The 12,899-nt window shown below is 46.6% G+C and overlaps 1 protein-coding gene across 1 annotated transcript in view; it reads right to left on the bottom strand.

Annotated features, from left to right (window-relative positions):
- Positions 1-12,899, bottom strand: part of LOC120514461 (natural cytotoxicity triggering receptor 3 ligand 1-like) — a 240,417-nt gene continuing 227,518 nt past the window's right edge. Inside the window, exons 4-6 of the mRNA XM_039734851.1 lie at positions 6,220-6,480; positions 3,146-3,217; positions 1-863 (exon numbers count right to left, since the gene is read on the bottom strand). Of these exons, the coding sequence (XP_039590785.1) occupies positions 853-863; positions 3,146-3,217; positions 6,220-6,480 (344 nt within the window). The 3' untranslated portion in view covers positions 1-852. The remainder of the gene's footprint in view (positions 864-3,145; positions 3,218-6,219; positions 6,481-12,899) is intronic.

Genomic DNA, 12,899 nt, shown 5'->3' with positions numbered 1-12,899 from the left:
AGGACCGGAGTTGGGCACCCCTAGCTTAAGGGCTTTAGTGGTTGTAATTCCCTCCCGCTCCAGGGGTTGGCGCTGTGTCCTAATGCCTTTTCTCTTCCTCACACGGACAGCCTTTACATCACTGAGGCCACTTCCAGATGGACGTGCCAGAAGGATCAGAAGATCTTGAGACAATTCACTTATGATCTTGCAATTGTGAAGACATCTCTGCAATTCTGTTTTTCAAATCATTCAGTTATAAGGGCTAACCAGGCTGGTACCCCAACTCTTTATTGTGGTTCTGTCTTTTGCTTGCACTTAAGTGTTTTTTTTTTAAACTCTGTTTTTCATTGAATCTGATATCTCACAAAAAATGTTTGTGGTAAAGAAATTCCAATTTCAGAAATGGATTCAGCACACCCAAATCAATACAGGACACCAATTTCTTTTTGCATGGGAGGATTTTGATGCAGAGCATTGATACTGATTGAAATTAATTGCCACCTGCAAAGATCTTACATCTGGTCACTACTTAAGGAGTGGATGTGGAGGTGGTCCACCCATGCAAGTACATGGGGGTCTACATCAATGACAGGCTGGACTGGTCTGGTAACACAGAAGAGATATAAAAGAAAGGACAGTGCAGGCAGTTCTTCCTTAGGTTGACTGCATTCCTTCAATGTTGGTATTGACATCCTTCATAACTCTGTGATGGCCAGTGTGGTGGGCTGGGCACGTCACTTCAGGAGAGGCCAAAGTGACTTTCCTTTAACAGTATACATTACATGTCAACATCAATAAGATTTTCAATCATCAAGCAGCACTTTGTTCCATGACATCCAGTGAAGACACTTCTCATCGTGACCATCAGGATCACTTCTGTCCTATTTGAGGTGAGATGAAGATGTGCATAAAGTCAGTGGCAAGTTTTCAGATATAGGGCACAGTTTGTTGTTTCACGAGAAAAAAATAATTTATATTAGAATATGGCAAACAGAGGAACAAAACAGATGCAAAAGATAAATTCAGGGTTATTTTAGTAACCGTTTCTTCTACTGTACACACATTTTCTAATGTTGATCAACACACCCTGGACTGAAGACAAAGTCAATGTGAAGCAGTGTTAAATACACGGCAGCCTCAGGCTTTAGTCTTTTCTGCATGTGGCATTTATTAGCCATCTGATTTCAAGCCCGTCTAACTCAAATTTAGGCTTACAGCCATCTGGAGTCTATCCTGGCAGCATTAGGTTCAACTCAGGAACCGACCACAGACAGGATTGTCAGTCTATCACAGTTTACAGTCGTGTGCACACAAAGTCACACTCATCCATATAGAAACAATTGAAACCCACCAACTAACATAGTACCGCAGTGGTTCTCAACCTGTGGGGCGGGCACTCCTAGGGGGCGCGAAGTAACAAAAAGGGGGGCGTAAACACGTGAAAAAAAGAAAACAAGAACCAAAAATATGAAAAAAAACATCTGTTGAAACCAAAATAAATTAACTTACACTACATTCTGATACTAGAACAATAAATATAGAGATAGATAAATGTCGATAAAAGTTAAGTAGGTATTATAAAATATGCATCTACATTTCAAAAAAATGTTAGAGGGGGCGCAATTAAAACTGTTATGAAAACTCGGGTTGCAAATACTTAAAGGTTGAGAAACGCTGTAGTACTGTACAGTATATACTTGCGGATAAGTTCTCCCGCGAATAAGTCGGGGGTTGATTTTACCGTATAACTTCTGGTATTTTACAATGTCTGTCATATAAGTCAAATGTGGAAAACTCACCCTATTGGTCCAAGAGATTATGATATGCTAACGCATACTCGAGAGAGTAACCATGGAGCACACGGCCTTTTTTTTCTATGTATTGTGCCTACGTGACCACACGGTAATACCTGAACTATTCCGAAGTGATGTTTGCTCTGTTTCGTGTTTTTAGTATCTCACACCCTCATACACATTTATCGTAAGAGCATCCCTTATCTACGATGGAGTATTCGATCAGAAGAAAATAGGAAGCTGGTTTCTGAACAGGTGAAAAAGTCGGGGTCTGATTTTATGATCGATTTTTTCGGGTTGCAAGATCCGATTTATGTGTAATTTGCAAGACCTGATTTATATGCGATTATATATAGATAGATAGATAGATAGATAGATAGATAGATAGATAGATAGATAGATAGATAGATAGATAGATAGATAGATACTTTATGGTATATTTCGTTTTTTTAAATACAGTATAAAGATATTATACATGGAGCAAGAAAGAGTGTTGGGGAACCAGTGGGCACCCATTTAATCCAAGGTGGAAGTGGGACAAAAGTTGCAAAAAAAAAAAAAATATCAGCAGGCAAAGATGCTAAAATGATGAAAAGAAAGGTGTGCTTCTGAGCAGTCCGTCTCAGTCACCGGTAGTCGCCACACGGTAATACCCGAATTATTCTGAATCGACGTTTCCACTGTCTGTGTAGCTCACACCCTCATACACCTTTATCGTAAGACTATCCCTTATCTATGGTGGAGCGTTCGATCAGAAGAAACTATGAAGCTGGTTTTAAATTAAAAGTCATTGAAGTGACGAAATAAATTGGTAACTGCGCTGCTGAGACAAAATTCGATGTGTCTGAGAAACTGATGCGAGATTGAAGGAGGCAAGAAGATGGAAAAAAAAAAATTGAGGGTCACATTTTTGAACAGGCGTATAAGTTGGGCCTAATTTTATGATCGATTTTTCAGGTTTCAAGATCCGACTTATAGGCGAGGATATACGGTATTTTTTATAATAGCATATGTTAAAAAACATAAAATAATTTGAAAATTAGAAATCCACTGCTATGTTTAGCATTTTAGGAATATCCAGTCTTGCAAACCTGCTGTTTCCATTATAGCCTTGTAGATGCGCTGAATGTTGTCTTTTCAGCATCGACTGCACATTAGTAGCCAGCCCTGGACAGAAGGAGAGGATCACTGTGGTGCACATTCAGCCCTCACTCATAAAAAATCAATTCAACATCACCAGTTAAACTAGCAGGAGTGTCGTTGGGATGTGGAAGGAGAAAACAAAAAAAAGTGTGGACAAGAAGACAAAGACCATGAAAAAGTCTTGGTGATTGAGCTGGCAATCAATATACAAATCAACAAAGACTTACTTATATAAGCTACCAGCAGTGCAATTATAGTGAAGAGGCCAAAAGCAGCAGCTACAGGAATCCTGGATCTATCTGTTAAAAAAAATAATGAACAGCTATTATACACATATTGGGGCATATATGGGGGCAGCAGTAGCTCAGTCGGTAGAGCGGGTTGTCCAGCAATCGGAGGGTCGCAGGTTCGATCCTGGCTCCCGGCATGAGAATGCAGCTGTTGTGTCCTTGGGCAAGACACTTAACCTACCTTGCCTGCTGGTGGTGGTCGGAAGGATTGGTGGCGCCAGTGCTCGGCAGCCTCGCCTCTGTCAGTGCGCCCCAGGGCAGCTGTGGCTACACCAGCGTGTGAATGTGTGTGTGAATGGGTGAATGACTGTTGTGTTGTGAAGCGCCTAGGGTTCTTGAACTCTAGTAGGCGTTCTTGAACTCTAGTAGGCGCTATATCAAATACAGGCCATTTACCATATCACACACTGGCAGAATGGCGCAGTTAGGAGACCTGAGTTTGCTTCCTGGGTCCTTCCTGCGTGGAGTTTCCATGTTCTCCCCGTGTCTGCGTGGGTTTCCGCCGGGTACTCCAGTTTCCTCCCACAGTCCAAAGACATGCAGGTTAGGTGCATTGGCAATCCTAAATTGTGCTTAGTGTGTGTGTGTGTGTACCCTGTAGTGCCCAGGGTTTGTTTCCTGCCTGCCTGGTGTGTTGGCTGGGATTGGCTCCAGCGTGATCCTGTAGTTAGGATATAGCGGCTTGGATAATGGATGGATGGAGGCTTTAATTGAAATGGTTAACACTGGCAAACCTGAGAAATTCAAACTGTGGTGCATCCTCCTACAATATTATTACATTAAAGTGAGAAGGCCCAAAGCTATAGAGCACTTTATTTGGATGAAAGCACACGTGCTGCTGAGGTGTCGCCTGTTACATGGCTGAACTCGGGTCCCAATCCACCTGTGGTGGGTGCGGCAACGCAAAGTATCAGCGCACGCTCCCAACCAACCAACACATATCAAAGATAAAGGCTGCTGCGACAACAGATACTGGGATATCATAAAACTTTACTTGCAGCTCTACATCCACCACACTTATACGGTAAGTATTATGCTCTTGTCTGTAAATTGTTTCTTGCAACATGAAGTGTGCCCAGATCTTAGACCTTTTTTTTGTTTATTACTCCAAAAGCTTAGATTTCAGAATCAATTATCAATTATAGTATAGTAAATGTTGCCCAGGGGTTCATAAGACTGAAGGCAATTTAGAGAGTCACATTTGTCATATGGGCATTGCAGTTATCCTCTGCAGTGATGGTCAGGGAATCAGAATTTTCTCGTCTACTGATGCCATGAAAAACTGAAACTTATTTCACTGGCCAGCAGGGCAAAACTGGGCAGAACAAAACAGACTTTTGCATCCAGTCCAAGTGTGAACTGCGTGTGACTTTAAAGGAATGCTATACCGTATGGGCAGCAGTGGGATAGAAGATATTGTGATATCGGCAGCAATAGATGGGGTTAGATCAATGAAGGTGGGCAGGGCAAAATGTTTTAAAAAGCATGTGGGAAGGGTGTTAAACCGAAGAATAGACTTGTACCAGCCTCTATTTGTTCTGCACAAGACCACCCTCTCCTCCTAAACACTAAACAGGATGCCATCCCTTTCATGCAACCATCCTCTGCTGAGACAGCCAAGAAGCTTCTGCCTATCCACCAAGACCTTCCCATATATCCAGCGCCCACGGTGTAGAGACCTCTGGGTCACAACATCAATTCATAAGGCAAACAGTGTTGTGGGTCGACTATATTGTCCAAGTCATATTTACTGTGGATTCAGCTAGCCACAGCAATCTAGCACCCATCTACCCAAATTACACTTCCAGCGAGATATGGACTGTTCTGGGCTCTTTATCATCATCATCATCACCTTAATTCTGGTTTCTTCAGTACATCGCACCACCTCACAGCCAGAAACCACAATCACAATATTCAGATTTTGTTACTTTGAACGTTTAAGAATAGGGTTGGACTCAAGATGTTTTTTCAATGGTCTTGGACTTGGCTGTTGGTCTTGTGAAATATTTTTTGGGTCTTGATTGAATCCAGCTACCTTCTTTGAAATCACTCCCGCCATCTGTGCACAAGTCACGTCTGTGTCAAGTTTCCATTAGCACAAGGCACTTGCTGTACTTCATTTCTTTGTGCTCTTTCACTGCAGTTCATGGACATGGCTCAATCCCTTACCCCATTCCATTCATTGACCCAAAGTGCCCTTGTCTCCCATTATGACCTGAGCCATCACAAGAACCCACCACCTTTTTTTTTGTACGAAACAGAAAAGGCTAGGTAGGCGGTTTATTATGGCACATGGAAATATTATTGCTATTAATCACACACAAAAAAATCTATAAAAAAAAATATTGGTGAGCTGGTTGTGCTTTTTTGTATGATGTCATGCCATGGATGGTAGCTGTAAGGCCACACTCAAGGGGCGCATATTGACTTTGATTACAATGCCAGCTTCTTTTCTTGACACACTTCTGCAGAATAATTTGTTGGCTGAAAGTACTCAGGGTTAGTTTATCAAAGGATGTGCAGCATTGTTCATAGTGGCACTTTCTCCTTGGCTGTGACCTCCAGGAGGGTCCAGTGTCCACATGCTTGGCTAAGTGGCAGTTCTACACTGGGCTCCTGTTCAATAAGAATATGCCAATGCCCGTGTGTGTGTGCCATGTCATATGAGAAATCCTGCAATGTGCCTCTCGCCACCCCAACGAAGCACAAATGGATTAAGTACATTAAATATAAGTTATTACATAATGTTAAAATATAAATGAGATTACTACTCAGGAGATTGTTTGTAGAGACAACTTCCCTTGGATGAGTGGACTAATGTCATCTCTTACTGTCCTTACACACATACTGTTTTCACACCTAAATACTGTTCTACAGATTCAATGTCCTAATGTCACAAGCGCACACCCACAGATCAGTATATCCCATTTTTTTAATAACTCCACACACTCTGTTTTCTCAAGCTGGGCAAGTCTGGTTAAAAAACAGACCCTTATGCAGTCCATTCTTACCTTTAGAAGGTAGTGTGTAGTTTTCAATCAGCAGCTTGTCGAGTCCCGCCACTTCAGCTTCACAGGTGATATTCACTTCTTCCCCAGAGGTTGCTATTATTGTCGCTTTGCTCAAACACTCATCCACCTTCTCACACTCAGATTTGTTAACACGTCCTCCATTTTTGTTTATTCTCACAAACGCCTTTTGGAAGAAGCAGCCGTCGAGCTTGCACAGGACTTTTTGCTCTTTACTTTCGGGTAACACTTTTAAGCTTGGCTCTGTGGATTGGAAAACAGAGGATTGTGGTCAGCGGTCACACCACTGGATGAGAGAACAAAAGCTCACTGCTGCTATCAGACATTAACTTACACAACGTTCCAAGTCTTTAGCGCAGTTTGTGATGAATTGAAGTCACAAAATGCAATTTTATGTCACAATACAATACAGAAATGAGGAACGATCTTTAAGTACATTTCTTCACTTAATGCATTTCTCTTTGACTAACATTTTTTTGGTATTTGGGCACTGTATTAATTCCGAAAGGGAAATTGTCTTTTTATGTGACCTTTGGGGGGTCAGAGTGCAGGATCAGCCATTGTACAGAAGTCGCTGGAGCAGTGTTCAGCGCCCAAGGGCCCAATGGAGTAGAATCCTTTTTAGAGGTAACACGATTTGAACCGGCAGCCTTCTACACACCAGCGTAGATCTTTACACTTAGCGCCACCACTCTGCCCAACCTATCTAATAGAATTTAAAAATTACTACTTGTTCATTTTTGCATGTTGTTGTGGGAAAGATTTGAAAATAATTTGAATGGAGGTTGAAGTTACATTGTCATGACTGCCAAGGTCTTGACAGCAAATATAATATTTGAATTTAGCTGGAGACAAGACATGGAATGTTGGTGAAACTCTTGGCAAGCACCGTTTTACCAGAGCAATCATGGGTAGGATTTGCTTGTCTACAACCATGTTTGTGTTCAATATAAGATTTCTGGCCATGCCTAAGAGTCCAGTTTGCAGGCTATCTCAGGATGGTGCTTCAGTCCATCTCAGGGACCACCTATGCACTTGGGTACAATGAAATTTCACAATCAGCCTGACACACAAACCTTTCAGATGAAGCAGGAAAATCACGCGGACATGGTGAGAACGTCCTTTCAGAGCACGAGTATGTCACAGTTCAGGCCTGCCTGGGTGACAGCAGCATACACCACTATGTCTGTTATGCTGCCCACTAAAACATTGATGATGACTGCTGTTATAATATTTAAGATAAAATAATACACCATTGTGTCAAGTGATTAGTAAGTTTTACTAAAAATTATCCATTAGGTTTAATTAGGTATTGCTGGTTACAAGATCTTAATGAGATTATGGGCTGACAAAAAGGTTTTGTTGATATAAAGTCTAAAATAAATACAGACATTTCAGTATGATTGTAGAGGATATTGATAAGCACTGTATTTAGTCCACAGTTGATTTCAGCCTTACTCATAGTGCTGCCTGTTTAGGGCTACCCCTCCGCAAGACCCTAAAATTGGATTTAAGCAAATTCTGGACATGAAAGGATGGATAATTGATGATTCTTAGCTTAGAAAATTATCAATGCATTATACTTTAAAATACCTAATGAACACAAACATATACACATTTTGAAAGATCTATAACTAAAATGTGCTAACTAAAAAGATTACAATATGCAAGCTTTCAAGTACATCTTGCCTGAAGAAGGGGCCTGAGTTGTCACGACAGCTTGCATATTGTAATCTTTTTAGTTAGCCAATGAAAGGTGTCATTTTGCTTGACTTCTCATTACATCCATAATGACTAACACGGTACAACACCCTAGTACTGCTGAACATTCTTAAACCCATTTTGGCTAATGCAAGGTCACTGGGTGTAGCAGCACTGGACATACTGTGTATGTGTGTGTATATATATATATATATATATATATATATATATATATATATATCTCCATCCATTTTCTAACCCGCTGAATCCAAATACAGGGTCACGGGGGTCTGCTGGAGCCAATCCCAGCCAACACAGGGCACAAGGCAGGAACCAATCCTGGGCAGGGTGCCAACCCACCGCAGGACACACACAAACACACCCACACACCAAGCACACACTATGGCCAATTTAGAATCTCCAATCCACCTAACTTGCATGTCTTTGGATTGTGGGAGGAAACCGGAGTGCCCGGAGGAAACCCACGCAGACACGGGGAGAACATGCAAACTCCACGCAGGGAGGACCCGAAGTTTAACCTGTCTCCTAACTGCTAGGCAGCAGCGCTACCACTGCGCCACCCATATATATATATATTATATATATATATATATATATATATATATATATATATATATATTATATATATATTATATATATATATATATATATATATATATATATATATATATATATATATATATATATATATATATATATATATATATATATATATATATATATATATATATATATATATATATATATATATATATATATATTGTCAGGGATGCCAGGGCTATGACCCGCCGGGACGCCAGGAGGGACCGGAAGAGGGTCAGAGCCCGCCTGATCACGGGGGTGCCTTCCGGGTTGTTTTGGGAGCCACGGGTCAAGGGCTTGGAAGCTCTTCCCTGTAGGGGCCGTGGCCACCGCCAGGAGGCGCCCAATGCCTTGGAGATTTGTTTCCCCAGCACTCCTGCCACACCAGGAAGTGCTGGGGGGAAGACTTGAGACGGTGCCCGGGGAGCAGCCGGGAGGACAGCCGACACTTCCACGCTGGGGCGTACAGAAGATTGCCGGAACACCTGGGGCTCATCCGGTCCTTCATAAAGGGCCGCCTCCGCCATTCAGTGCTGGAGTCGGGTGGAGGTAGGACGGCTAAGGAGAGTGGAGGCGTCCAAGAAAGGCATTGTGGCCAGGACATTGGGTATTTGGGGTTTTGTGCACGTGACTAGGTCTTTGTGACCGATGGACTGGGGTCTTGGTGACCAATAATTGTAAATAATTTGTGAATAAACGTGTGGTGGTGACAAACAACATGTCCGCTGTCTGTGCCCGGTACCGCTCACATCTGGCGAGTCGGCAGGATGCTCCGCCTGTTTCAAGGCGGAGACCTGTTCAAGAAAATATTGTTGTGGACGGCCCGGTGCAGCAGGGGACCCCACCCACGCACGCTGGTGCTGCGGCACACAGCCCCGCTGGGTAAAGGAACCCCACGGACCGCCAGGGATCCGCAGGAGGGCCGTATTCCCTGAAGCGGGCGGGCGGCGCGGCATTGGAAGAGTGCAGCGGTTCCAACGAGCGCCGCTGCTGCTGAGGCGCTTCGGACGGCATGGCGCCCAGAGGCCACGCCGAGGACGCTTCCTCGGTATGACGGGACCTGGGAGGTGAGTTCCTGCCTATCGGCAGCCGCCCTTGGGGCCGGGCGCAGGTTTTGTTTTCCAGGCAGGGACCTCCAGGATCCGCGCCAGTGGCGGGCGATGCTGGTTTGCGGGCCCGCAGCACAGCGGCAGCCGCGAGGGCTGCGGCGAGGAGACGCTGCAGCTCGAGAGGCGCTGGTAACAGCAAGGCTGCCGGCAAGCACGCCGCCCGCAGAAAGGGAGCCATGATGGCCGCTGACCGAAGTCCCTCCCCTGACAGGCACGCCATTGGACGGTGTGTCTTGCGTGCCCGCCGATGACTGTAGAGAGGCGGACCAGGAATGTCCATCACGGGCAGGGGAGACCCGATTGGGCCGGAGGAGAAGGCCCACAGGAAGTGGCCGGCGCCGGAGGCCGACAGTCAGGTAGGCTCCGGCCGGTTAACTTCCTGTCTTTGCCGGCTGCTTTGGCGGAGCTGGAGGCGCCCTTCAGCCCGCCGGGCAGCGTGTGTTACAGGTGCTATGTGCCCTCCGGCTGAGGTGCTGGTACTGGAGAGGAAGGCGCCGCGGCGCTGAGAACGCTACTATCGATAACGGACGGCGCGACGCTGGAATCTCCAGCCGGAGAGGTACAGCGGAGACGGTGAGTACAGCCGACTCAGAAAGCATATGGGAGGGGCTGCTGAAAAAGGCTGTGAAGACAATGATCAGTTCCGAAAGCAGCCCTCCGACAGGAGCGCGGCGCCGCTGACTGCATGCGCGGGCGCAGGGGAGTCCGTGAGGACGCTGAAGGGACACGGGCTGCTAAGTGCCCCGGTCCTAGCGCCCGCCTCGAAGTTGGCTGCGGTCTTGCGCCGCACTATAGGGACGCAGACGGACAGAGGCGCCTTTTATTCCATAAGGAGTCTCAAACCGCCAGGGCGCCCCAGAGTGAAGGGAGGAATAAAGGGCTGGGTGCCGATTCCTCCGATAAGGTGAGACGCGCTGCTGGGTGCACGCGCAGTGGCTGGCTGCCCTCTGAGAGAGCAGAGGGAATCCCTGAGGCCGGGCGGAGAGAGAGCTGGCGGTGCCGACGACTCCATCGCCGAGAGGACACGGAAGCCGCGGAGAGGGTGCCGATCAGGCAAGTGCCGGGTGCCGTTGAGGGGAACGCTGCCGCATGCGGGCACGAGCTGGGTGCTTTGGCAGCGGTTCTGCCCCTGTGTTCTCTTTGTAGGGACGGACCCCGGCGAAGTTGAAGGAACCCTTCGGGCGGAACAGCCCTCTGATGTCGGGCCGCCTGCAGAAGGATCTCTGTCGGTGCGCAGGTGCGCCGCAGCTGGAGGAGCCAACGGGGGAACGAGTGGCTCAGAACAAAGGGGCGTGGAGGTCCCGGAGGGGGTGCCCACCAAGGAGGCCCCGGGGTGCCGGTAAAAGGGGGGAGCACAACCTGTGCGAGGCACAGGGATGCACCATGGGTTGGTGTCTGGATTGTGTCTCCGCCCTGTCCCTGCTAGGAGTGCGGGCCGACCCCGCTGTCCTCGAAAGTGGGGCCCGCTTTGAGCTCTGCTGCCCTCTGGGACGGGTCGCCTACCCACGCAGTGGTCTTCGCTGGCTGTGGGCACTGTCAGGGATGCCAGGGCTGCGACCCGCCGGGACGCCAGGAGGGACCGGAAGAGGGTCAGAGCCCGCCTGGATCACGGGGTGCGCCTTCCGGTTGTTTTGGGAGCCACGGGTCAAGGGCTTGGAAGCTCTTCCCTGTAGGGGCCTCGTGGCCACCGCCAGGAGGCGCCCAATGCCTTGGAGATGAGTTTCCCCAGCACTCCTGCCACACCAGGAAGTGCTGGGGAAGACTTGAGACGGTGCCCGGGAGCAGCCGGGAGGACAGCCGACACTTCCGCCACGCTGGGCGGCCAGAAGATTGCCGGGAACACCTGGGGCTCATCCGGTCCTTCATAAAGGGGCCGCCTCCGCCATTCAGTGCTGGAGTCGGGTGGAGGTAGGACGGCTAAGGAGAGTGGAGGCGGCCCGAAGAAAGGCATTGTGGCCAGGACATTGGGTATTTGGGGGTTTTGTGCACGTGACTAGGTCTTTGTGACCGATGGACTGGGGTCTTGGTGACCAATAATTGTAAATAATTTGTGAATAAACGTGGTGGTGACAAAACAACATGTCCGCCTGTCTGTGCCCGGGTACCGTTCACAATATATATATATATATATCCATCCATCCATTTTCCAACCCGCTGAATCCGAATACAGGGTCACGGGGGTCTGCTGGAGCCAATCCCAGCCAACACAGGGACCAATCCTGAGCAGGGTGCCAACCCACCGCAGGACACACACAAACACACCCACACACCAAGCACACACTAGGGCCAATTCAGAATCGCCAATCCACCTAACCTGCATGTCTTTTGATTGTGGGAGGAAACCGAGCCTGGAGGAAACCCACGAGACACGGGAGAACATGCAAACTCCACGCAGGGAGGACCCGGAAGCGAACCCGGTCTCCTAACTCAAGGGCAGCAGCTACCACCACCACTGCGCCCTCTATATATATATATATATATATATATATATATATATATATATATATATATATATATATATATTATATATATATATATATAATATATATATTATATATATATATTATATATATATATATATTATATATATATATATATATATATATATATATATATATATATATAGTCACATATGTGCACATGTGAGGCAGTTAAAGGGCTTGAGTAAGGACAGTTCCGAATAAGACCAGGATGTGGCAGAGTGCACCGACTCTTTTTCTCTCTTTCCTGTAGACCATTCACGGGAGATCCTTCCTGGCCTTCTTGACATCACTTCTGGGTCAGAGCCTATGGAAGGAGACCTTGCTGGCTCCGGCCCCTGTGATGTCACGTCGGGGCTCGAGCTTATGGTTGAAGACCCTCATTAACACGACCCCTTTGACTTCACTTCCTGTCTTCCCCTTTCAAAGCCTCCACCTTCTCCCTATTCCCTCAGTTCTGGACTCGGTTTTGTGCACAGCAGCGTTATCATTTACTTCAATTTGCAGCGAGGAAACCAAATATATGGGTGGCTGCCCCAAACCTTGCTATGGTTCTTTGTGGAGTTTGTAACTTTATATATGTATATATTAGAGGCAGATTCCCGGGGTTATTATCTGGCCGGGATGCCTGCAGGGACTGGAAAGGGACAATAATAGCTTCTGGGTCACGAGGGGGCAACCGGTCTGGACAAAAAGAGGACCACAGGAAAGGGACAAAGAGGTTCTGGCCTGTTGGGAATCGTGGCCACCGCCAGGGGGCGCTTTATGC

Source organism: Polypterus senegalus, chromosome 14 (assembly GCF_016835505.1).
Source record: "Polypterus senegalus isolate Bchr_013 chromosome 14, ASM1683550v1, whole genome shotgun sequence".
NCBI classification, from domain to species: Eukaryota; Metazoa; Chordata; class Cladistia; order Polypteriformes; family Polypteridae; genus Polypterus; species Polypterus senegalus.
The sequence above is the reverse complement of the archived record's forward strand: the minus strand, read 5'-3'. Positions and strand labels throughout refer to the sequence as shown.